Source organism: Haliaeetus albicilla, chromosome 26 (genome assembly GCF_947461875.1).
Source record: "Haliaeetus albicilla chromosome 26, bHalAlb1.1, whole genome shotgun sequence".
Taxonomy (NCBI): Eukaryota; Metazoa; Chordata; class Aves; order Accipitriformes; family Accipitridae; genus Haliaeetus; species Haliaeetus albicilla.
Genome location: NC_091508.1, coordinates 4879709 through 4905600, shown reverse-complemented (window position 1 = coordinate 4905600; position 25892 = coordinate 4879709). Strand labels below are relative to the sequence as shown.

Genomic DNA, 25892 nt, shown 5'->3' with positions numbered 1-25892 from the left:
GATAAAGGGAGGGGGACACCTGACCCAAGTTCCTTCTTTCTGAGATTCAAATTAAAGTCATAATGCTGTTAGGAACACGATTCAGAGTTTATGAACCTGTTATTTATATTGATTTATCCCCGCAGCCCTCAAGACTTCTTGAAAATAATTAGGGTTGACATTGCCAACGCAGGAGCTAAATGTTGATATCATATAATGAAAATTGCATGCCTTGGCTCTGCTTGGCAAACGCAGCGCGTTAAAGCAAATACCAACATCTGCAGATTGCACCCTGCACGGCTCCTAAGACACCGCAGCTGATGGTGGCATCCAGGAGGACACGTGGCCGTGGGACAGGGCACTTGGAAACCCCAACCTGTGGCTCCTGCTGCCTCCAGCCCTGCTCAGCCACAGGAGCTGGTTGTCAAAGGGGCCGCAGCAGTCCCATCGCCTCCATTCCAGCTCCAGCACCGGGATAGCCCCACGCCTCGTTTCATCCGGCATCCCCACTGGGATGTGCAGCCCAGCCCTTCCACCCGAGGCTGCACCGCCTGGGCAGACATGTCCGTCAAGCATCACTGCTTTTTCTTTGCCATGTAGTAGTTTTATTAAATTTTTTCCTTACCATGTCTTATAACAAGATAGGACACATGTACCGGGTCTAGGAAGGTATATTATGGTCTAGCCTGGGGACAGGATATACGGCTCCAGATTTAGCGCACGTGCTCTCCCTATTAGGGCAATATTTGCTTGAGCTGCTGTGGAAGTGGCTCCCCGGGGACAGCCCATCTCCTCCAGCAATGGAGAAGAGCCGAGCTGCACGGGCTGTTTCTCCTAACGTGGAGGATGCCCTCTGTTGAGCTGCTCGGTTACTTTTAGATAAAACCCCATCAGTTTTCCAGCTCAGGGCTGTCAGTTTCTTTCACCATCACTCTTAGCAGTGGGTATGCTGTAACTCAGCCCCTATGGAGGGGACACCGGCACGTCCTTTGTCCCCAGATTTGGGGTGTCACATCTCACTGTCCACTCCATCCTGGGCTGATGCCAGACACAAGAAGCCAGTTTTGGGATTGCTGGGATGCCCATGCACACAGGCAGCCCCTCGGAAAGCAGCACATGGGAAGTGGAGATTCCAGCTCAGGCTTTGCATGGTGAAGCTGGTGGGATCGGGGGAGCAATTCAATTAGGTGCCTGACGAGGCACGGAGAAATGAGACCGGTCGCAGCTGCACCAGGGACACGCTGGGAGAGGCAGAACAGGCGTGACGGGAAAGGGCAAGGCCTGGATCCTTGGGAATATGCATCTTTAGCAGCAATAAGCGGTAGCAGAGATGACAAGCCTGGCAGCCCCGCTTGCCTCCAAAAAACCAGGGAAAAGCAGGTGTGAAGCTGCCAGAGAAGGGCATGAGGAGGGCAGGGAGCAGGGCAGGCTCAGCTGGGGAGGGCAGCAGGGCGAGGGAGGGGGCTGGCAGCCCAGCGGGTGTCGGAAGGGGGCTAAGCCCCAGCTGGGGTGATTTGGGGTTTAGCAGCAGGCAGGGCACACCGAGGGCTTTGCCCTTGATAAAGGGCTGGTTGCACCATGATGAGGTTTTGTAGGGAGAGGAGCTGGTGAAGCCATGCAGAGACCTTAGAGCTGGTAAGATGCTCCTCTGGGCTTTGATAGGACCCTTGCAGGAAAGCCCAGTGCTGGGGTTTGGCACTTGCCCCTTTGGCTGAGCCAAGGCTCTTTCTGCAGTCAAGGGCTGGGGTTCAACGTTTTGGTGCAAGCTGAGCTTGGCTCCAGAAGCCGGCTTTAATTACGTGCCGAGCTTGGTGCCATCCCCACAAGCAGGGCTGTCGGCAGAGCCATCGCTCATCTCGCCCAGGTTAGCTGAGTCCCACACGCGCTTGGTCTTATCTTGCTGTTTATTGCGGTAAATTATTGAAGTCAGAAGGGCTGAGTCAGCAACGGAGGCTGGAGGAAATTTTAACATATCTATCAAAGTGACGAGTCCCACTCCTGTCTGTGTTTATTGCTGGCTGTGTCACCTTGCAGTGGGCTCACCTGTGGGCTGAGATGGGCGGTGGTGGCTGCATGAATGACTTCTGTCTCTCTGGAGCTGCCCAAAGCGGAGCAAAACTCAATGCATGGATCCAGGTCTGCAGCAGGCATCAGCCCACATTGTGCCTTGTTGGATGTGGGGTGGGACGGGTCCGGAGCAGTGATGACAGCCTGGCGTGCCGAGGCCATGAGCGTGGATGAGTTGCAAAGCCAGAGTGGGTAATTCAGTGGTGGGGTGTTGCAGCTGGGTGGGGAGAAGGGGTAAAACTTTGCATTATTTCTGCAAGAAGAGGGGAAAGCCTTAGCCCTCAAGGGGAGGTCTCTGCTGGAGACCCCCTGTAAGGCTTGATTTTGGGGGTGCTAGTGCCCCCATACTGCTGAGAGCTCAGGCCTTAACGTGTCAGGATTGGGGCTGTCCAGGACTTTGGAGAAATCAGTTGTCTTGAGCCAGTTGCAAAATAATCCTGCCTTGTCTTGGGGAAATGTGGCTTGTCCCCAGCACCACAGTGCCTGCCCTGTGCTGGTCCAATCCTGACACCCACCCCTGTGTTCCCATCGTGGAAGTGCCCTCCTCTGGGGATGCAATAGCTGAGCCTCATGGGGATCAGAGGGTCCCAGGGAGCGGAAAGTTTCTTTTGTGTATTTGTTCCACTTTAATTTATTGAAATGGCGTGGGGACCTGCTAATGAAGTGTTGAAGATGGATTGTGGCTGGGTTGTGTTACACGAGGCTCATAGGATAGTTAATTACCCTGGGAAGCTCAAATGCAATGAATACTTCATAAAGCAAAAGCCAACAGTGAATTATTCATTATTCATTTATCGGGGCAGCTATGATAAACCCTGTGGGACAGGGACTGAGCGTGGGCTCTCCTTCCCAGCCCTTGGCAGACATGGACCTGCTCATCTTCCCTGTTGGCATGGGACCTGCAGGGGCAGGGACCCCATGGGGCTCCTCTGGGGAGGGATTTTGGGGGAACCTGTTCCCTAAAGCATTGCTCAGTTTGTTCAATCATGCACTGACCCACAGCAGGCACCTGAAAAATCCAGCAAAGGGCTGGAAGGGGGCTTGAAGACATAGCGAGGGAGTGCAGTTGGTCATCTCCCTGCAAGGGGGAGAGCAGGACAAGTCATGGACAGCAAAATGCTGTGTGTTCCCTGAAAGGACAGGCACTGTCCCCCCCCTCAACTTGAATTCAAGGCAGTAGTTTGGCTGTCGCTGTGTGAGTACCCAGGGATGCCCCACTCCAGGGACAAGGGCGAGGGAGGAGAGGCAGGCAGGGAACCAAGCATCAGGCACAGAGGCATTTTAAATACACCTGCCTGGCTAATTTGCTTGACACATCCTAACCAGGGAGAAATTAAGATCCACCCTGAATTGTGCTTAAGGAGACAAACCTGGGGAAAAGGAGCTGTGGTGGAAAACTTAGACTGTGGGTAAAGCGAAGGACTTGGATGGTCTGTAAATACCCACTTGGTGCGGTGGCCCATATGGCTGGATGGCATCTGAGTGGGGACCGGGCTGTCGCATCCCGGTTGTTGCAAGAAATAGGCTTTGCTGCCATCTACCTCTGCCGGGCTCCCCGGCAGCCGGTCCCGGTGCCGTGGGGATGCTGGAGGCTGCGTCTGCCGTGGGCTGCTGCCACACGCTGTGGGCTGCTGGCGGGGCTTAGGGCTGCCCTGTTGCTTTTGGGAGTCCCAAAACATCCTGACCTGAGGCTGAAATGGTGCTGGGAGGCTTGCAGGGGGACAACTTTGGTTTCTCCTCTCCATCCTTTTGCTTCGGTCAGTGGTGGCTCTTGCACTGTGGTCTTCCTCTAGCATCAGCCCAAAGGTTACTCGCTCCCCTCCAGCGCAGGGTGTAAGTACCTCCCTGATCTCTGTGCCTCGGGAGGATTTCATGGGGGAGAAAGAGCAAGGGGGGGGCGGGGGGGGCAAAAACATCCACCTGACATCCCATTTCACAAGGGTCTGCTGCCAAAATGCTGTGTCCTTCCAGCGTGGCCTCCAAGGGCACCAGGCTGTGCCAGGCGTGTTTCAGGGCTGCTCTGCCCTGAGCGTCAGCGTTGTCCAAAGCAAGACGTGGCTTTGCTCAAGCCCTGCCAGGCGAGACAGCCTCCCCTGCCTGCATGCCCTGGGTACTTGCCTCCCCCTGCTTCCCTCCCTGCTCCCCAGTTCATCAGTTTTTTTAGCACGGGCAGGGCAGCCCACACTGCACTTCTGCATTGCACAGCTGGCAGGGCACATCTGGGAGGGATATTCCCCTAAACCCCTGGCTAAGCCTGCTCCCTGCTGTGTCTGATCCTGCTGGATGGAGATGCAGCAGCAATGGGATGTCCCGGTCCTTTCCCTCCCATGGCATCGGCTCGGCTGCTGCATCTAGTGCTCCTTCAGCACTAAGCCGATGGTAGTGCCCATTTCAGGCCACCCCTTCCTGCCTTTATGCTCAGTTTGTAGTTTTGCGTTATCCCCTGAAATCTGTGCTCCTGCTGATGTTCTCTAGACCTTAAAGAATATTTAACCACCTGGTAAATTATTTATCCCTCTGAGGTTTCGTGCATTCGGGGCAGCTTTCAGGCCTCCTGGAGAATTAACTAGAGCCATAAATCAAAGAGACGTTTGAGAAATTTCCTATTGCTCGTGCTGATGGCGGCCTGGCCCCTGAAATGCCACTTGCAGGTTGGGAGCCGGGCACTGCCACTTGCTGCTATTACTTGTTTAGAAGCTTGTTAAATTTAGAAGTTAAATAGACTCCAGGAAACGGATGAGACAGACCAAGTGCCGGCTACGGGGGAAATTGGGTGGCTGCCACCCCCTAATACTCCTTTTTAAGGTGGGTTTTTTCAGGCTTTGCAAAGCACCGCCATCAATCCAGTTGCGAGGGCGGCTTGCGGCAGGGTGTTATGCCGTAGGGAACGGGAACAGCAATGCTGCCCGCTTGATGGGTGGGAGACAGGATGGTGGGACTGCAGCAACTCCACTTGCATGAAGCGCAGGGATGTGCCCGATGCAGAGGGGGAATAACCTGGTCCCCCGAGGGGCTGTTGGCGATGCTGGGCATGTAAAAAGCTGATGGCTTTTACTTGTTGTCTTATAGACCAGCAGGGGCTGGGATGGAGTAAGGTGTTTGCTGTCCTGCTGCAGTGCTTTCTTCATTTGACAAAGTGAGCCTTGTCCTGGGTTTAGCTGCAGGAAAAGGTTAGGAATAAAAGGAGGTACAGGGAGGAGAAACCCAGCAAGGGGTCAGGCTGCCAGGCTCCTGGCTTCTTTTCACTTATGCACCAGAGCTGAGCTGAAGATGGGAATTTGGTTTTGCACGGGACATTTTTGGTTGCCTGCTGCAGCAGCAGCCCAGCCGGGCTGGAGCGAGGCAGCAGCCCTGCTCAGACATGCATGCAAAAGCTGTTCAGTAAAGCAAGGCAGGGGACAAATCCCAGCTCTCTGATGTCTCTTTGCAGCATCATATGGAGTGAAATGTGTTTAGGAGTCGCCTCTGGGCAGGGTCTCTTTGTAAACAAGCTGTCGTGCGGTGCTGCTACGTCCTGGGCAGGGAGCTCTGGGCGGCAGAGATGCAACAGTGCCCGCAGAGCTGTGCTGATGCCAAGCTGTCTCCACTGGAAGGATGCTCCCGTCTTGCTGAAAATCACACAGATTGCCCTGCGCCCCAAGGTCTGCAGCTCACTTCATGTGGCTTCTGTATTTTTATGGCTTTTTCTGCATGCTTTTTAAAGTATATCCTGAATGCTCCTAATTGCATTGCACGTGTGAGTCGGGGGCGTCTTTCCCTTCCTCCTCTGTGCCCCCAGCAGAAGGGAGATACACAGACCTGGGAGTCTGGGGCACTGGGGGTTTGCAGGGGGAGGATGCTTGGCTGCAGTGCTACCAAGACACTGTCCCTTGCCACCCCAGTCGTGCCAGCGTGGGGTCTCCAGAGGCCCTGAGCTGGACAGGGTAGTCTCAGCATGGATGTGGGATCTCTGTTTGTACCCCCTACCTCAACAACGCCTCTTCCTTTGGGTCTCCCACTTTCTCCCCATGCTGGAAGCCTTCTGCAGGGGTGGCAGACAGGCGTTTCACCTTTCCCGAGACATGACTTTTTCTGCCATCAGTGTTTTTCCAGCAGAAGCCACCTGCATCACTTCTCCCAAGCAGGAAGAAGCTGCCTTGCAAAACTGCTTTCACTGCTGACCAGGGCGCAAATCACTTCTGTGACGGCTTTACCTCCGCCATCAAACCCTCCTGCTCCTCCTGCATCATCTCGGTGAGATTTTAAGCATAGTTTGTCCTTATGCCCTTCCTGTATTAAATCTCAGGCCCACCCCAAGGTGCACGGTGGTGCCTGGGACAAGCCCAGCTGCACCCACAGCACCGGGGTCCCTGGGGACTGTGGGAATCCTCCTCCCCCGCGGGACCAGGGCAGGTTGTCCAAAAAGAGGACACGATCTGCTGCCATGCAGTCAGACAAGACCCAACCCCACCTTCCCTAATAAATTAATTCATTTGGCTCCCCATGAGATGATGCAAAGCTGCAGACAGACTCCAGAGAGGGGGTTTCTCCCCTCTGGTGCTGTCCCCAGCCCTTTGCAGCCAGCCTGGCTTGGTCCTGCTGTTTATTCCCCATAGAAATGAGAATTTCAGTTTATCACGTCTGCCTGGCGGGCAGCAAGCCACCAAGCGAGTGAGAAGGAGCCTGCAGCAGCCAGCTGGAGAGAGCTGGGAGAAAGCGCTAGGTAATAGAGGTATTTATTAAAGGAGGGAGGAAATTTATATGCTATTCCTGCTTCTTCAGCTCTCAGTCATCACCAAGGGGAGAGGAGGAGTGGGCAGCTTGCACAGGAAATAGCCAGAAGTCTGTTTTCTGCCCATTTGTCAGTCTGATGAACAAGAAAAATACAGGCAGTCTTGATGAAGGAGAAATAGAGAGTCTGGAGGAGGCTGGCGTGTGTGTCTCCATGCTCGTTCACAGCCACAAGCAGCCCCAGATCCATGGGGAAGCCACCCTGGACCCTCTCTGGGGCTGGGGACTCCTGCCACCGTGGGGCTGGGGGGTCCTGAGGCTCCTGTGTTGGTGGCAGCGAGCTGTGAATGGGAGGGCAGGGGTGAGGGGGGGATGGATGGGGAGGGAAGGAAATGGGAGAAGGGGCTGGCGGGGGAGAAAAGAGGCTCTGGAGGGGGCAGACTGGAGGAGAGCCCTGGCAGTGATATGGGGATGGTCTCAGTGTCTGGAACTATCACCACGATCCACGCATCTCCCCTTAGCCAGGGCCCCCCTGCCTGTTAGTTTATCTAAAGTGCTTGGCATCTACCAGAGAAGAGCACTAGGGAGTAAAAAAACCCACCAAGTATTAAGTGCTAATAATTCCCTACTTTTATTTGCAGTTATCCACCTACATGAAAGAGGCTGGGTTTTTGCTGACACTTTCTTGCTGGGGAATTGAATGCTGCCTGAATCATCCATCCAGGGCCATTTGTTCATAAAAGTAAGGAATTGCTGTTTGAATCTTTTTATTGCTGCTAACGTGACACAGGCAGTGGTGATGGATTTGGAGAGCCTTTGCACAGGCAGGGGATGTCCATGCTGGGAAATGACACAAATGTGGGTGCTCGTGCACCCTCCTGGGAGGTGCAAACACTGCCTGGGTCTCCCTGGGTTCAGCCTCCTGGAGGAGAGGCTGTTGGGGCTGTGCAATGTGCCCCTGGCACTGGCAGGGGGAAATCTTGGCCTCTCCCAAGCTTTAACCCCAACAGCTTTGCCCATGAGGGGCAGCTTCTCCCCATGGTACCAGGGTCCATGCACCCCGGAGAGGGGCTGGGGTGGGATTTGGACCCCCAAGCCCTATGAGTGTGATGGCACAGGGGGAAGGGGGGAGTTTTTTTAATCTTAATCTTGTTGTTTCCAGAGCTGCTGGCGTGGCCGGACAGGAGATGTTTTTCCTTTGGCAGAGACAAATAGACAGAGCCAGACCCTCCGGCATCCCGGCTGCTGCTTCTGCACTCAGATGTGATAAACCTGTCCCAGGAGAAACCCCAGAAAGCAGTGTCTCAGCCTGAAGGGGATCAGCCCCAGGGCAGGATGAGTGCTATACGGCATGGCACCGGGCCGGGACCCCGTCTCAAACCTCGCAGCCTCACACCCCGTGCCTGTCCCTGTGTTTCGGTGCAGGATCTCAGTCTGCGCCCTGCAGCCACTGCGGGGCAAGGACCAAAGAATGGCCCCTTGCTGAGATCTCCCTCCTCGTCCCTGCCAATGTCTCCAAATTAGGGATGTTATTAACTACAAGCTGCTTTTCCCCTGACTGCTGCTTGCACAAATGATAACTGATTTAAAATGAATTGAGCCAATTACTGCAGTTTTCCTAAAACAGATGATGGCAATACTTGGGTAAGGAGGAGCAATCCCAGCTGCAGTGGGGATAAGAGTTAGACACTGAAATGCCCTTTGGGCCTGAATTTCCAACTGTCACGGTTTCCTGGCGAAGTCTGGCTGCTTTCCTCAATTGCATGTGAATTTAGGTGGTAGCAACGGGGGGCTGCTGAGCAACTTCAGGCCAACAGCAGAGAAGGTGACGGTACCTGCTCTGTGTGCAATTATCTGCTATGAATGAGTGATGCTGGAATGATTCTTCCTGATTGCAAGCAGTGCCTGAAAATATCAATGTATTTATGGAAAAGTGGAAAGAACTCCTGAGTGATTTTTCAAGGGTGGGACCTTGGGGCTTGGTTTGGGGATCTCCCAGCTCCTTGGGGCTGGTGCACACGGGTATTTCCCGTATGGGAAAGGTTTGGGTTGTCCAAGGGTCCTAAAGGGTAGCTCCTGCCCCAGGTTATTTAACCAAATGGTTAATTCATAGATATGCCAAGAGGTCTGCCGTGCCCAGATCTGATCTGCATATGAAGTTCATCAAATTTTAAAGAACAATAATTGTCACTGGATGTCTTGTCCTTGTAATATGAGGAGCTTTAGTGAAAAGAAAACATAATGAAGATCGATTAAAGCTTAACTGTGTGAAAATGGGTTAAGGAATTTTGAAATCAGGTTCCCATTTGTCTGCCTTTCCAAATCATGGGAAATACTGATTTACTTGCACCAGCAGCAGTGATAGCACGCCATGGTCCCAGCAGAGACGGTGAGGAGTGACATGTGCCACCAGGTCTCTGGGATGGGGACAGGCTGAATCCTGCATGGGTCCTCAGCCAGCTCAGTTTGCCACGAGGTCTGAGCCCTTGGTAGTTTTGGTTGGGGCATGCAAACATCGCAGGCTGAGCTGAGGAAGAGGCTGGGCATGACTTCCTCATGCCAAGGGTGGCGAGTGGCCGGTGCCCAGGCTCTGTCTCGCTGAGGATGGTGGGGCTGAGCCCCTGTGCCCATCGTGTTCCCTGGTTTGGCTGCAGCCCCCCAGGCCTGGGTTTCCCTCTGCCAGGAGATAGATGCCCCTGGACACGATAGTCCCCTTTGATGCAGCTCACACAAAAGCTTTTGGAATTGAGATTAGATGAGCTGTTGCAAAATCAATTAGTGATAAAACCCTGTGGGCAAAGCGCACAATTGTATCATTTTATTATGTTGCCATCTGAGCAGTAAAAATACATAGATATACACGTATAAAACAATCTGAAACACTGGGTCAGAAATCTGGGCTCCTGCTGTTTCCCTCTTAATCTCTTATTAAGTGATATATCTTCTGATTGCTTTTGTCAGCTCTCTAAATTTAATAACTGAACTAACCATCTTCTCCTATTGTTCGCATATAAATAAGTGTTGGATCGATAAAGAACATCTTTAAAAGCCCCTGGATTTGAAAAATGAGGGGAGCATGGCTTGGTGGGCAGTTGCAAGAAAATTATGACTTCACACCTCCAAAGCACAGTGTTTAAAACAAGGACAGGTGGACAAAAAAGGAAGACCCCTTTGATGAGATGGGTTCTGCTACTGAAAGGTTGAATCGATGAGGGCTGGATGAGGTTTCAGCTTTTGGCTGCAGATTGTCTGGCTGTTGCATTCCTCCCCTATCCCTATGGTTTTGGAGAAACCAGTGATGCAACTTGGAGGCTTTAATTTTTTGCAGAGATTTGTTCAAGTAGAGGTGAGCGTTGTCATCAGCTGCCACTGCGGGGCCACCTCGGATAGCGAGGGGCTGGAGGCAGAAGCAGTGGGGTTGCTCTCTTAGGATGGGTTTATCTTTTTATTCCCATCTGCAGCCTCTGCCCCAAATAAAGCAGCTCCTCCTTTGCACCGTGGAGGACTTCAATCTGTCTGATTTCAAGCTGCCTGCACTTTGAGAGCATCACCAGCCAGCCACGCTCGGGTCACTGCACGCACACAGCCGGTCCAGGCAATATCCACCTCAAGAAGGCTCCTTGCAGCGGGGTAGATGCACCAAGGAGGTAAAACTATTCTGCTGGAGAAAATTCCCTCTACAAAGCATCCCTGGGGCTGCAAGGGCAGGCCGGGTGCTCGTGACCTCCACCGGCTTTGCAAGCGGCGCTCGCTCGTCCGCTGCGGTGTCACGGGGGGGTGACACATCTGGCGAGGCAGCTGGCTGCTGAGTGCAGGTGGGGTGGGCCAGAAGGCATCGCTGCCAGCATCTGCCGCTGCCCAGCCAGCCCCAGCACCGCAGGGCCGGGGCGTTCTGCGCCATCTCTCTTGCGCCCATGGGAAATCCGGCTGCAAAGCCTCAGCCTGCTCCGAGGAGCTCCCTGGCTCTCCGGAGCTCCCCGTTGGGGTCACGGGCTGCTGTTATCCCCCTCCAGCGTCTGCTACGTCGTTGTGAATTCTTCCAGCGTTGCTGCATGGCAGCAAAAGGCAAGCAGCCCTCAACTATAACTGCAGCATTTAAAAAAAGAAAAAAGTGGGGGGGGATACGCAGCCAGGCACCGTGCTCTCTTCAGGGCGTGTGGTTATGGAGGGTTGCGTTCCCATAATATATTGCACTCAAAAGTCTAGGGGGTGAGATAAGCAATGCCGAGGAGGCTTCCTTCGCACGCGGTGTGTTCAATCACTCACTATAAAAAAGCCCCGGTGCCTCCGCTCCTCTGCTTCTCCCTCGCTTCAAAGAACAAAAGGAAATGGGCTTGTTGCTTTGTAGGCGAAGGAAAGGAGGCTCCCGAGACCTGGGGAGAGCGGGTCATGAATTATTCAGCGTAGCTGTTGGTGCAGGAGTGGTGCCGAGACCTGTTCCTGCGGTGACCCCAGCATTGGGCCCTGGCCAGGAGCCCCAAATTCGGACGGATGCAGGCGCAGTCCTGCCGGGTGCAGAGGCAGGAGGGTGCCCGGAGAGCTGGGGCTGAGGGCAGTATCCTTCCCCCCCCTCCCCAGGGTACGGCTGTGCTGGTGGTTTGGAGCAAAACGTGGTTTCTGTTCCTGCATTCCCATCCCAGGGGCAAGCCTTGGGGTTCCTCCTGGTTTTTGTTACTTTGGACCAAAAAAGGAGGAGAAATGCCTGAGAGGGGATGTGTGTGTGTGCTGAACAGGGAGGGTGGCAGAGGGCGAGAGCCCCGGCAGTAAATGCACTCGGGATTGCGCTCCAGCCGGCTCGGTAACAAATTCACTGACACAGGGAACAATTTTTCCCTGACTCTGCCAATTCCTTAATGACGCTGACTCGAAGGGCCCCGCGGGGAGGGGAACTTGAACTCTGCAAAAAGCTCTCTGCTGAAGCTTTATTTAAGGCTACGCGGGGGATGCTTAAATATTAAAGGACCAAAAAATAATGGCTGGTGGTAGGCTGGGCGGCGAGGGCCATGGCACAAGCATCGGCTGCGCTGTGCACTGTCTGTGTCTCTTTTTGCGTCTAAACCCCTTTGATGCTCCAGATAACAGAGCTGTCACCTTGCTGGGGGTGGTCACTGCTCTCCCCTCTGTGATCTGGGCTGGTCTAACCCACAGATCCTCCTTCCTATGGCTTTCAGGACAGCTCCAGGCTTGTGTCTCCAACAGCAGCATTGCACTTTCTCGGCTGGACACCAGCATCTTGTTAACGCAGCGCAAGAAAAAGGACAAGGACTGGGCATCTGTATTTTTCTCTGTGCTGCTTCTGTTTATTTCTTATTTTTTAATCCCTACTTCTTGAGTGTAGAAGTCCTTGTGCTGACACGATATTATTTATAAAATATGTACAGGAAAGCGCTCGGGTACCTGTCCCACCCTCCAAGGTTGGCTGTGCGTGTCTGGCCAGCAGGAGCGAAGGTGAAAGACGGTTTCTCTGCCTTGGAGTCAGGAGGAGGAGGAGAATGGGAAGGGCTGAGAAAGATAGAGACTTCAAAGTATGTGAGCAAATATTTACAGGTTCCAAGACAAAAAAAATATATCTACAATGTTGTCTTGGGGATACAGGGAGTCAGGCTTGAAGCAAAGCCCGCTCACAGCTCCATCTGTTATATTGAATTATAAAGACTACGGGTATTGATTTCCATCGGCTGTGCCGGCAGCGGGGTGCGCAGCTCTGGCGAGCCCCAGGCTCGGGTGCTGGCAAGGGGCAGCTGGGACCGCTCCAGCCACGGGTTCATGCTTCTGGGGTTTTTGCAATGGTGCTTTCTTAGTGTACTTAATTTTTGCAAATGAGGGCTGAATGCTTCTGTGACACTCCCTTGAGCACCAGGGAAAGGGGATGCTAGCAGGGAGCGTGTTTCAGGGCAGAAGGGAGGAAAATATTCCAGTTTGGGGTTTCGCACTGGCTGCTGCCCTTTTAACGTGATGTGAACAAAGCAGGGGGTTTTGCTGGTGCTTGGGACAGGTCCCCAAAAGCTGACCAGCTCCTGGGAGCTGGGGAAGGGTCCTGGGCTCCCCTGCAAGGGGCTGTGTCAGTGTGGAAGAGCTCAGAGTGCTGTGTTTGCACCAGTGGGTGCAGGGGTGTCCCAGTGAGCGTGCCTGGGGCTGGGGGTCTGCACATGGGGGGGGAAGCTACTGCAGTATGTGCACAGCGAATTGCTTGTGCAGGGGGAGGTGTCGGTGCACAAGGGAGTGACTGCGTGAAATGAGACTGTGGGTGTGTGGGTGTCTGTCTTGGTCCCCGAGCTCGGCAGGTCATGCCAGTTCAAACTGTCCATGGTCTATGCAGGTGACACTTGGCTGGAGGAGACGGATGAGACCTCGGTCTTGCTCTGGGATACGGCAGAGGAGGCGTCTTCATCTCCAAAGGGGTTCTTGCCACAGCAGATTGTGGTGATCATGCAATTACGGAACTGAAGGGGGGAGAGAAATGGAAAACGATGGTATCGGGGGCCAGCGGGGACATGTTGCAGGACCAAGAGCCCCCAACAGTCCCTGAGCTTGCTGCTCCCACCAGGCTGAGATTCACCCACTTCTGGGAAAGAGCAAGGTGCCTGCGGTGACCCCAGACGTGCTGGTAAGCCAAGGGCAGAGGCTCACCCTGCATGACGTGGGGCATCTCACCTGTTTGTTCATGAGGACATAGATGATGGGGTTGTACAGGGAGGAGCTCTTGGAGAAGAAGGCAGGCACTGACATGAGCGTGGCGGTGAAATCCGCTCCCTTGTTGGTGAAGATCCAGAATGCCACCACGGCGTAGGGCGTCCAGGCCAGCATGAACCCCAGCACCATGAGGATCACCATCCGCGTCACCTCCTTCTCGGCCTTCTGGGTCGTGGCTGACTCCTGCTGCTGGGCAGCTGCCTGCGGGCAGCGCGGGTGGTGAGGGGCACCCCGCAGCTTTCCACCCCCGGACCATCTCCCCTCCCTTGCCTGAGCTGCCCACCCTGTCCCCGTTCATCCCCTCCCAACGTTACCTCTCGGACTTTGCAAATGAGTCGCCCATAGGAGAAGAAAATGACCACGACCGGGATGATGAAGTGGATGACAAACATGTAGAGTACGTAGGACTCGTTGTGGTAGTCAGGGTTGTGGGTGTAGTAGTCGGGGCCGCAGGAACACTGCATCCCCTCCGGCATGTATCTGCCAGTGAGAAAGGTTAGGATCTTCACCAGGACCCTCCCTGGGGGCAACAGGAGGGGCTCAACCTAGGGACCAAATTCTCAATGGGGGATGCTCGAAGAGCGGCATGTGTGTTTTGGGTGAGCTCCTCCCTGGCTTCTCCTCTGCATCCCATGCACCCGGCCTCGCTAGCTCTGCAGCACACGGCTCCTTCGGGGCCGGCACAAGCCGTGCCGACATATTGCACTTGGGCGCGCAGCATCGGTTTGTTGTGACACTCGCTCCCTCCCACGGGAATGGGCTATTTATTTCCTTCCTACGTGGCTGAGCACTTGCCTGCCGGGAGCCACCTGGTCTCCCTCTGCGGATGGAGGGATGCCGAGCAGGGATGAGAGCCACCAGCTTGGTGCGTCCAAGCTCTTGAGGGCTTTGTCCACGCTGCTACATGGGGGTGAAGGGATGCACAGCCTGTGTCTGGAGGGGGGCTGGCTCAAAGGAATGCAGCTCAGGTCTGCTTCAGAGCCAAGGACCGGCTGCGTGGGCAGGGATCCCAATTCAAGGCTAGACAGGGACCATCTGGCTATGCCTCACCGCAGGTGGATGGTAAAGGGACTTTGCTGCCCCAAGCCACCTCCTGCATGTGCTCAAAGGGCTGGTAGGGGCTTGCTATGACCCCACAGGGCAGATCTGCAGTGGGGTGTCAGGAGGGGCCGGAGCTGCAGCTTTAGAGAAATCGCCTCCATCTCCTCAGCTTCCTCCCTTATGCTCCAGGTGGCCTTTGGCTGCTGCTTCGGCTCCTGGCCAGGGATGTGGGTGCGTGCAAGAGCCAGAGATGGGCTTCAGCTGCCTGGAGGCCACATTCACTGTAGCCTAGTGAGTAGCCTGTGGCTTGAGCAGCCAGCGTTGCTTCTGTTTTCACCCCTGAATCCTGAGCCTTCAGTCCCTCACCCCTCAGGCTCTGTCCCTTGCTCCACGCAGAGGTGAATTGCAGCGTGTGGCTGCAGCTGGCTGCACGGTGCTGGTCGGTGCTCAGGAGCAGTAAGGCTGGAGCAGGGAAGGGGACTGAGGGGCTGCTGCATCCGAGTGGGGCATTTGTTGCGGGGAGCTGAAATGTGCTGCGGTGTCAGGAGCAGGACAGATGGGCTTGCGGGGAGAGTTGGGCAGGGGTGCTGGGAAAGGTGCTGCAGGGCTCCCAGGAGCAATTCTGGGGTGAGAGCGCATCAGTAAGGCCAGGTTTGCCTCCCCTGAGCAGCCTTGCCTGCTGGCCTGGTTGTCCAAATGCTCTTTATGGTCTGCAGAGAGAAATGGGCTCTTCACAGCATGGGTGAGACGAGCCGTGCCTGTTGAAGCCCCTCTTTCTCTGCAGAACATAAAGGACTATTGCAGCTGGAGATGCTGAGCCTGTGGCTGTCTTTGGCTAGGGGACACTAAGCCATTGTGGGACTGACAGCTGAGGTCCCATTTCTGTTCTGACTCGCCCCATTGCCTCTCTCAGCTCGAGTTTCATGTCCTTTCCCACTGGGGTGTTTGCACAGCAGCTGGGGCTGCTGCTGAGCATCCTTTGACTCACCTGGACCAGCCAAAGAGGGGTGGAGCGGCACAGGAAAAGGCCATTATCCAGGTAAAAGCGATGCCCATCATGGCATGGGTTGCAGAGAAGCGGAAATTTCCCATGGGTTTGCAGACGACGATGTAGCGCTCTATGGCCAAGACGACCAGGGACCACAGGGCGACTTGGCCTGTGGGATGGAGAGAAAGAGAGAGCGTACGGTGGTGGTAAGAGCTTCTCTGGGCTTGATCTCTTCCCTTCATGGTCTCATGGTTGCAGTGAAGAGCAGAGGGAACTGAGGAGTTGGATGAGCAAGGGTTAACCAGCATCCTACTTAATAGCTGAGAATCTCCTGGCCATAACGTGCAAAAGGTCTGGGAGTGGAGCGGAGCATCTGTGCCACAGCGGGATGCTGGTGATGGAGAACGGGAACCATCATGGGGGTTTTAATAATCTAAAAATCAAGGGGGTGAATTCCACCTGGGCGCAAGGAAGTACAATTTCTGGTAAAGATACCAGATGTGTCCAAACCTGTTGATGCCTTTAAATGTGTATTTCAGGAGTCTTCCGCCAGTGCTAGATCAGGGGGAGGTGTACAGGGGAGGCTGTGTGGGTGGGCATGCGTGCACATGTATTTATAAGGGATAATTAAACTTCAGGGGATTGGGAGCGTTTAGTCGGTGCTGTAAGCCTGCTAATGCCCCCAGCTGTGATAATCTGCTGATAACTACACCCTGTGCTAGGATTCGCTGGAGACCTGCTGCTCGCACAGTGACTGCTTCCCATCAAACTTTCTTCCCTGTGAACAGGAGCCTCTTTCTTCTTTACTAGATACAACCATTGGAAGGGCAAATAATGCTGCCTGAAAGCCCACAGGCTCACTTGATCAGAAATGGTGCAGAACCATATGATCTTCTGACTGCAAGACCAAGTCTGTCCTTGGCTTGTATCAGGACATTTAGCTTTGCTTTTGCCTTCCAAAATATACATTTTTTTTTAATTTTTTTTTTTTTTAAATCAGCATCATTCTGGAAAATTGCCCCATTTAGGGGAAAAGAAGTGAAGTCCTCGCAGTGGTTATGGATCTCTGCAGCAAGGATTAGCAGTTGTCAGATCCATCACGAGGTGTTGTGTGGGCCTGGCTGGCTGCGTGGGCACGGGGTGCAAAATGAATTTTCCCTGTTTTGCACGGGGGCTTTCTGCAGGGCGAAGTGTTAGCGGCTCTCATCTCCCTGAGAAATGAAATAAGGAAGCTCCCAAGGGCACCCAAATTGGGTGCAACTGGGACAAGAGCTGAGCAACTGCTGCAAAGCCTGGGCCTGGTTTCCCTAGCTCTGTGCAACCCTGAATCCTCCTTCCCCTCCATGCTGCTGCTCTGCTTTTCTGGTTAAGAGCTGCTACATCTTCCTTTTGCCCCTAGATCAGCTGTGACCCCTCTTCTTGTCTTGAACTTTTCCTCTCCATGCCTGTACCCCTTTTGCAAGGTCCCCCTCCCAAGTGGTCTCTCTCCCAAAGGATGTCTCTTCTCTCCATGAACCCTCCCAAATACTTCACGCTTTCCCAGGAAAAGGCTTTTGGCAAAGATGACTGACATTGATTCAAGGACATGGTGTGATCATCCCCAGCAGGTCTCTGCTAACCGTGCAACTTCAGTGTGAGACCCCCTGCATGCACACTGGGCAGCGTGACCAGATGACCCCAGGCTTGATCCTGCAAACAAGGATCCATTCCTGGCGTTCATTTCCTTGCAGCTGCCCTGCTAGTTGTGCGATGGGTGCTTCTTGGCATCAAGATCAAACTTGCATAAATCTCTCTCTTTATCCCCACCTTCAAGCTGCAGGGAAGCAGCGCCTTGCATGGCGAGCTCTGCCCCATGCAACGAGCCACGACACTGCAGCGGCGTGGTAGATGGCTTTCTGCATGGAAGGGATGCTGCAGGCATCGCAACCATTCCGATAGCATGATGAAGGGGTGGACCTGGGCTCCTAAAGCCCTGAAGAAGCAAGATAACCCACTGCCAAGCCTGGCCCTTAGACCCAAGCTCCCACCACACAGCCCTTACCTCCTAGCGTGGCGAAGAAGCCCTCCACGGCACAGCCGACAGGGCCGAAGACGAAGTAGCCATTCCAGGCAGTGTAGAAGGTGACTGTGAAGCCAAAACAGGCCATGAAGAGGTCAGCCACTGCCAAGTTGACCAAGATGTAGTTGAGCGGCTGCCGGAGCTTCTTGTGTTTGAAGGTGACCAGGAGGGTGAGGAGGTTGATGGGCAAACCGGTGGAGATGAGGAAGAAGATGTAGCAACACACGACGCGGTATTTCCAGGGCTCGGCTAGGTAGTACTGAGGGTACTCGAAGGGGCTTCGCACCACCCCTGTCTTGTTGGACATAGGCACGTAAAAATTGATACCTTCCGTCCCATTCATCCTGCCAATGTTATGGCAGCTGCTTTGCTTTTAAGGGTTTTTTTTAAAAATCAAATGCTCTGGTTTTGTAATTAATTTTGCTTCAACGCCAATTAAAATAAAAAAAAGGAAGCCCCACCCCCCAATGTTGAAAAATACCCAACTAAAAGATCCTCCCCCCTCAAAAAAAAAGAATTAATTAATAAGAACAACAGTAAATCCTGAGGGGACGGGAGGTGGTGCGCTGCCCCTGCTCCGCCTCAAGGGCTGGCGGTGCCCGCGTGCCAGGGGAGGTTTTATACCCTTCGGCCTCCTCGAGGGAGCGCGGGGGGAGGCTGGATTAGGGGCTCGGCTAACTTTGTATGACAAGGGCAACGGGATTGAGAGGGGTTGATGGTTTAAGCACCCTCTAAGCAGCCAGTTGGCCCCAAAACCTGCATTAAAGCGTATTAATTGCCATTAAGTGTTTAATATTGTTTAAGGAGTTGGGGGGAGGAAGGGATGGGGTAGGGAGCACTTTGGAAGAGGGGCAAAGGCAGGAGGAGCGGTGGTGAGTTGGAGAGCGGCTGCTTTGGGCGATTGATGGGGAAATGGGTCCGTGCTTGGGTCCACAGCAGGTCACAGCCTTTGGGGTGTCCCTGGGTGGCTGAAGGACTCCATGGGAGTGTTTGGGAATTGGGGAGCGCCCAGATCTGCCCCACTGACCTTGGGGACGTCACTAGGGGAAGACTGGACTGAGCTCTGCAGGTCTGAGCAGTTGGCTCAGCGCTGGCTGTTTGGCTGCTCTGTGCTTGGGTGCTTGGTTCAATACGGATACATGTCCCCATCACAGAGCAAAACCAGGCTCTGCTAACGTGGCCAAGGGTCATCTCTGTGCATGGAGCTGGGCAAAAGTAGGAGGGGAAACTGCTTCCCATCCCAAAGGCTGCAATCTTGGTAAACACAGCATTTTGGGGGCGGGTCTGTATTACACCCTGAATCATGCACACTGGTTGTGCTAGAGTGCAAAAGACTGAATTTCCTCCTCTGCCTTTCCTCCTCTCTGGGCTAAAGGATATATGTTATTCAGCTGATCCTCCAAGGATTTCTGGCAGGGAGTACACCATCCAGCAGGGATGGATGTGGCACAATCAGCCCCGCGATTCCCTGTCTCCCAGGGAGCTGCTGGTGATCATTTCCCACCTGAGCCTCCTCCCCATCCCAGCAAGTGGGACACCAATCTGGGTTGCATCTTTGCAAGGATTGGCGCGGTTTAGGGAGGGTCCTTAGCCACAGCTCTAAAACCAGCTTGACCAATTGCCGCTACTTGCTGGAGAAGCAGGACCTGAGTGCCCCTGGGGAGGGAAGGTAAAGCCTCAGCAATGCTGATGTCCTGAATTCCCTCCAGAGACAGAGCAGAGAAACCAGCACCAGCCTGTAGCCACACTGGGAGAGCAAGCAGGATGGAAAGAAGCTTCTCCCAGTCTCCTAGCACTCATTATGGGGTGTGGGATCCCCATCCCAGCACACATGAGACTGTGAAACCCTTCTCAGCAGGGTTGGTGCCAGTCTGGAGCACCAATGCTCCATCTTATCCAAGCTCTTTCCCCATTTCTTCCTTCTGGGTCACGGGAGCTCCTTCTCCAGGAGACCTGCCTAAGGCGCCTTAGTGAAGCTCTTCCATTAATCTCTGACATCTGGTGGCGTTAATGGCCCTGATCTGTTAATGCGGTAATCTGTTAGCCTCTTTCTCACCACTGCCCTCTGCCAAGACAAGGTGGATGGAAAAAGTTAGTGCTGTCTTGCTGGATGAATGAGGTCTTCTGCAAGACTGGAGTGTCTCAGAGCTAGATGACAGGAGCGGAAGGCTAAAGGGTGTGGGTGGGATGAATGATGTCCTAATTGCTGCCCTGCTGATCTGTCTGCAGAGATCCAAGAGGAGCAGAACTAGGACACGGTGAGAGTAAGTGGGTCACATCAGCCTCGGGTGCCCTGGGACAAGGACTCCCCATGGGATGTCTGTGCCTCTCAGAAGTATCTCACTGCATGTCCTGTGTATCTACCAGTCATGAAGTTCCCAGTCTAGGTCTTCCTTGGGGGGAAGAGTTTCTTGTGGAGAAGTCCCATGGCCTTACTTCTCATAAAGCTTGCCCTGGAGGTATTTCATGCCTCTCCTGGCCATAGTCAGGCTTCTGGATGTACAAAAGTTGGGAACATTTTTGCAGAATTAGTTGAATATTAAAGGAGAACCCAGATATGTGAATACACATAAACAGATGTGCATCTCAATTCCAGTGTGTTCCTCCCAGCTTCCATGGTAGAAAGCAGCTCTTTTCAGCTAAAAGATTTCACTATGATGGTCCACCTTCAAAAGACTTGGACCTCGCTGTCAGTGCCAGCAGCATCTGAAAGCTTTGGTGCTTCTCCAAGGTTTTGTATACAAACACGGTTATCTCATGGGAAAGTTAATTTTCATCTCCCAGAAAGTAATTTTCACCTCCCATCTCTGTGAGACTTTTGCCACATCTTTGTGGTGTTCCGTCCTCTAAAGAGTACAGAGTTGTACAAACGAAGCACAGCTGTGGGGAGAAGAGGTGAAATAACAGTCTGTTTTGGGTGGTGGGGGAAAGGATCAGCGGTATTTTTTCCACAGTTTTTCTCCTGGATCAGTGGACTCCCTCCACTCTTTCAGCTAAGGTATGGTGCAGATTCGGCTTCGTATGTGGTACCCAGAAATCTTTCGTACCAAGAACTGCCAACAACTGGACCAAGAGGACTTTCACCTGACCTTCAACTAGATCTGGACCAGGACCTTTCCCCTTTTTGGGAGCTGAATATGGAGCAGGTAAGCCCGAGTCACCTCTGTTGTGCTAACAAGGGGCTGTCCCTTCCCAGCTGTCCTCATGGACTCAGCTTTCTCCCCCTGTGAGCTGAGGCCACTGTTTCAGCCGACCTCGAGGCTGGTGGATTTAGAGCTCTCTGCAGGTCAGCGACAGCCGGAGCGATGCTGAAGGCCTCGCATAAACTCAGCGTAGGAAAATGACACCGGAGAGGATAGCTGGTGCCTCCACGACGTGTCCTGAATGCAACCTCAGTTCCCTCTTCATCTCTGTCGCAGAAATGGAAAGTGATGCCTTTAATTTGGTGTCTCTTAGCAGGGGAACTTTATAGGCTCTCTCCCAGAGAGCTCTCAATTGTCTTCTGTGCTGACTCTACAACAAAGAAGGCGATAGCAAAATTCAGGCCCTGTTTAATGCAAGAGGAGAGGCTTGCTTTGTTTGTGTTTGTCCTTAGGAAAAAGAAGGGGTTTCTTCCTTCTTGCAGGCTTTTTTCTGCTTTGCTAAGCTCTTTGAGATGAGATTGTCTCTTATTCATTGTTTGTCAGCATATTGCGTGAGCTGCTCTGGGCTTTCATGTCCTGTGTAAAGCAAGAAATGATAATTATAATCAAATAACTAACTTGCACTGAGCTGATACGGTTGGTTCACTGGGCTCGAGCGACAGGCAGAGCAAACCACGTGGATGTGCCGAGGGAGGTGGGTTTCCCGGAGCGGTAGCAGCTGGGAGCCCTTTGGGGTGCCTCTCCCCACCCCTGTGCAAGGCACGTCGTTGCTGCTTGGGCAAAGGCACAGGAGCGACTTGCCCAAGGGCACACAGGGAATGACTTGCAGAGTAAGGTGTAGAGAAACACAAAAGCAGTAGAAATCAGTCATGAAGCAAACATCTGTGCCTAAATTCTGGTGATGGACTAATGCACAGGACCTTAAACCTTGGCCATGAGCACCGATGCTGAATGCAAAACGGTGCTGAGCTCGCTTTTGTGCTTTTGGCTGGTTTTGTAACGTGCTGCCCTGAATCTCCCTTCTGGAGGGGCTTGTTCCTCCCTGGTGGACAGGAGAAGAGGGAGGAAGGTGCGAATATTACGGTGCCTCCCGGTACCCCCAGCTGCCCTGGGAAGACCTCGTTTCCCCATATCAGATAGCAGCCACGCGTGGCCGCTGCGCTGAGCCGCTTACGCCGGGCTTGTGAGCTCCCTCACCAGGAAACGGGTTAAAGAAAGATAAAGCTGGAGTGCTATAGAGACCATATGGAGGGGAAGAAAACCCTTTATCCTGTAATTGGATTCGTTCCCCGGCGGAGGTGAGGCTGAGTGGAGCTGACAGGTCGTGATGGGCGAGGCGCTGCCAGCTGCCCCATCCAAAGCAGGATGTGTGTGCACAAACTTGTAGATCAATCCATTAGAGTGGATCAAATAGATTTAAATGTGTGGCAGGGAGAAGGAGGACACAGATGTATTTACAATTTGGTTCGGTGGGCCTGTTCCTCCCCCAGCAGGGATTAACTCGGCCATGGCTGGCGGCTCCGAGGAGGCAGCCGTGCCCTCTGTCGGCATCCACAATGCTGGGGCTGGCTGCCTGCTGCTCCTCTGGGCTTGCACGGTTGTGTTCATCCAGGACAAGGATCTGGTCGTGCAGGGGGAGGTTCTTTGTACCATGTCCTTGCTTCTGTCCCCAAAAATGAGAGTGCACAGAAGCCTGTCTCCTGCCTTGCTCATAGCTCCCCAAAGGGCTGCACCCACAAGGTTTGGGCAGGAGGAACCCCACCTCCTGTTTTCCGTGCAGGTTTCCCATCACAACTCCTCCTCCAGGCTCTCCCCACCAGCACAGCCTCGCAGGGGGTGGATACACCAGGGCCAGAAGGCAGCTGAAAATTGGGGAGAGCTTCACCACTGCCAACCTCATCTCATGTGCATGGTATTTGCAAGCAAGCAGGCCCCTGTCACCTCCTAGGCTATTGCTCCTGCTGTTGATCCAGGTAACATCTCTACAATCACTGTAGGATTTCCTTGGAGAGATAGAAAGTCTTTGGGACCTGTCATTTTCTTGCCAAGGAGCTGAGCAATCCTGGCTCAGCTGTGAACCTGCACCGCTCCGTGTGGTGCTGTCAACACTTCTAACTAGGTGATAAACCAGGGCTGTAGCAGAGTAGGCAGGTTTGCAAGACAGTCTCACCAGCCACGCAGCACCACGGGACGAGCAGCCAGCACAGCCCCGCAAATCCAAGCAGCACAAGCACACTTCTCTGTATGTGAGCAGCTGTGCAAGGGAGCAAGCCATCCTCTGATGAGGGTGATGGCCAAAGCAAGGGAGAAGAAGCTGTCTGCTCCTGTGAGATCTTCCTGTCCTGCAAACTGCAGTCAATCCCTTGCTGGATTTTGTTCTGGTTTATGGGCTATTTGAGCCAGGTAGGTGTTAGGCAGGAGTTAACAGGGAGAGCTGGGAGTCAGGGATCTATGTCCAGCTCTTCTCTCCAAGCTCTGCTTTGCCCAAGTAGTGGCAGGTGCTTAACTGCAAAATTGGAGAGGCAAAAGAAAGGCTTTCATTTAATTTCAGAGGGTTGCAAGAGCGTAGCACCACCACCTTTGTTCTGCAGTGTCCAGCAGCCCCTGCCGTGGCCCAGCTTTGAGAATGGCTGAGCAGTCAGAAAAGGGGGTTTAGGCAAATAGGAATAATCCAGCTCTTTTATTTTTAATTTGTAAATCTCATTTGAAGTTGAACCCTGTTATTCCTGAGGGCCTTATTGTGGATGTTTGTAGCCCTCTGCTGCGATGCTTTATACATGCTGTTTCGTTTTGTCATAACTGGGTCAATTTCTTTTTGTTTCTAGTGTGGAGCCCTTGGTTTTCTCTGTGGAAGCCTGGAGACTGCTGTGACATGGCCAGCTGGATTATAATCTTTTGGGAAAGAGTACAGAGGAAATTTGGGGGTTTCTTGCTTGTTTTCTGCTTTCCAGCAGGGCTGCTCCCTGGTGCCTGGCTGGGCTGGCTCCTTGCTTCAATGTCGCTATGGGACCATGAACAGCCAACCTGGTGTTCCAGCTCCCAGAAAAGCCGTGTCGTGGTGGTACTTTTGGGTGTCCAGGGAAGAATCCCTCATGATGCTGCCCTGGCCATACTCTCAGCCAGCTGAATAGCCCTATCCCCTGTCTTTTGCCCCATTTTGAAGCCCTTGTTCCTCTTGGTGGTGGCTGGGTGTCCTGTACCGCAATTAATTTTTGTCTGCTTCTTGCTGTCCCTGCTTTAAAACCTTCTAGGGATTTGCTCCAGACCAAACGTGTCCTTTCTCTCCCTTTGCCCTTCATCCTGTAATTGGATTCATTTCTTCCATCCAGCCCACCCCAGGCTTCTCCCCATCCCTTTACATAACGATGCTGGCTCTGGGCTGTGCTGCTTCGTTCTTGACCTGCAGCCACTGAAACCAGTGGAGGGGTTTGCACTGATTCCTATTGCATGTTGAATCCCACGTCAATACAACAACCCTTTTCTTATGCAGTTCCTGCTCCCTTCCCGTTTGCTGCCTCTTTTTCCTCTCCACATACAACGTGTGCTCCCTCCAGCCTCTGCATTGCTCGTGCAGCAGTTGCATCTCTGCACGAACCCTCTGAGCAAGTGGTCCTGCCCAGGAGCTCCTACACCCCGCACGGCACAAGAGAAAAGGTAAATGCAACAGCCCCACGCAGGTGAGCAAAGCAATGGCAGGATTGTCAGGAAAAATGATTGATTTTTCCACTTCTTTCATTAATATTCATTCTGCTTAATTCCCAATCTTTATTGTTTAGCTCTCTAAAGCCTTTTGTGGTTGAGAGGCTTTCACTGAGGTTGCTATTCATCACCTAAGAAAAATATCCATGGATTAAATAGGAATTTTATGAAATTTGAGTCCTGTGCTGGAATCAGACTTGGCTGGACAGGCCCAAATGTCTCTGCAGATCCTTCTGCTGTTGTCAGAGTTTTCCATTTGGTTTTCCCGGCCCCATGTCCCAGCTGGGATGCATATGTCGCCGTTTCACTGATGACCAGGTTTCTCCCACCAGAAACACTCACTAGTGAGCACATTGACTTGCCATGTGCGCTGTCTCTTTTTTCACCCTGAAGGTATCTGACCCTGTTTCCTTGTTGCCTTGCAGAGTGAATTGGTGCCTTGAAAGCCTGAAAGGAGATAAAGCAGCAGCAAACTCTTCTCCCCTGTTGCAGATAAACTGCTATTAACTGCTGAGGGTTTCTGGAATGAGAAGGGCGACTCTCCATTGAAAGCACTGATAAATCTTGGGCATCCAGCATAATCCAGTCCACTGTATCAGGAAATCTCTTGGGAGCTGGCAGCATTGAGCACAGCAATGCCTTTTCATGCTACCGTTCTCCCATGGACAGATAATTTCCATGGACAACAACTGCAAATGCTGGTGGTTGGATCCTGACTGCTCTTACCTCCTCTTTCCTTCTCAGCAAAACAACCGCTGCCTTCTGCAGTGAGACGGGGCTTACCTGCAAACTTCATCTGCAACGGTGACCACAGGACTGAATTCTGCATCCCTTGTGTGAGCAAGAATATCATACATCATCCTCCTGCTGATTTGACAGTGCAAGCGGCCCTGCAAAGCAGCGATTTAACGCACTTCTTGGTGCCTTAGTGTTTCGTCTTGCTATGCTTAACCTGATATATTGTTGTTTGATATGGGAACAGTAGGGGGGGTAAAAGGAGGTAATAAGAAAATAAAAGGTCAGTGGGTGCCTGGTGTGTGTAAAGGCTAAATTGCTCTTTCATCAAATCTAATAAATATTCCCTGTGAGTGGGGTAGAGAGCTCCTTTTCTGAAATGCTAAGTAATTTCCTTGCCTCAGAGCCTCAGCCCAGGACTCGGATTATCAGATGCAGGCAGGGTCTCCCATCTCTGGCTGTGGCACCTCACCTGCCCCAGGGTCACCACCAGCCAAGCCCTGCATCTGCAGCAACCCGGGAGGTCAGGGCGGCGGGGTGTGAAGGGAGAGCAGCCATCTGCAAGGGATGAGCCAGCCACAGCCCCTCACTGCGCATGAAACTGCATTTTTCTACCATTCCTAAAAATATTCCTGAGCCTTCAAGTGAAAACCCGGTGGTTTGGATTTGAAAACCAAAATGGAAACAGATGAGATGCATCCCATCTTGTTTTCTCACCTCCTCTCCTTTCTCTCTTCGCTCGTTCCAGACTGGGGAGAGAATGGCAAAGGAGTGACCA

At 53.1% G+C, this 25892-nt stretch overlaps 1 protein-coding gene and 1 long non-coding RNA gene across 3 annotated transcripts; one reads left to right on the top strand and one right to left on the bottom strand.

The window, feature by feature from the left end:
* Nucleotides 1–12030: 12030 nt before the first annotated feature.
* LOC104324093 (green-sensitive opsin) lies at nt 12031–18136 on the bottom strand. Its single transcript, XM_069770670.1, has 5 exons — nt 17520–18136; nt 15479–15647; nt 13764–13929; nt 13411–13650; nt 12031–13199 (listed from the first exon to the last, which is right to left on the bottom strand). Exons 1-5 carry the CDS (start codon nt 17878–17880, stop codon nt 13068–13070), a joined length of 1068 nt encoding a protein of 355 aa, XP_069626771.1. The 5' UTR covers nt 17881–18136; the 3' UTR covers nt 12031–13067.
* A 2313-nt stretch (nt 18137–20449) lies between these two features.
* On the top strand, nt 20450–25479 carry LOC138682209 (uncharacterized). Of its 2 annotated transcripts, XR_011322367.1 has the most exons (4): nt 20450–20683; nt 22461–23083; nt 23506–24334; nt 24805–25479. It is a non-coding gene; the product is annotated as an uncharacterized lncRNA (long non-coding RNA). The 2 variants fall into 2 exon arrangements; XR_011322366.1 differs by having other exon boundaries at nt 22461–24334.
* The last annotated feature ends 413 nt before the right edge of the window (nt 25480–25892 follow it).

What these genes read in the sequence shown, in the direction of transcription:
- LOC104324093 (XM_069770670.1), bottom strand. Translation starts at nt 17,880, where the DNA reads ATGAATGGGACGGAAGGTATCAATTTTTACGTGCCTATGTCCAACAAG. An exon ending in CTTCTTCGCCACGCTAGGAG is followed by an intron (nt 15,648 to 17,519) that starts GTAAGGGCTGTG and finishes TCCATCCCACAG; the next exon opens with GCCAAGTCGCCCTGTGGTCC. An exon ending in ATGTCCTCATGAACAAACAG is followed by an intron (nt 13,200 to 13,410) that starts GTGAGATGCCCC and finishes TCCCCCCTTCAG; the next exon opens with TTCCGTAATTGCATGATCAC.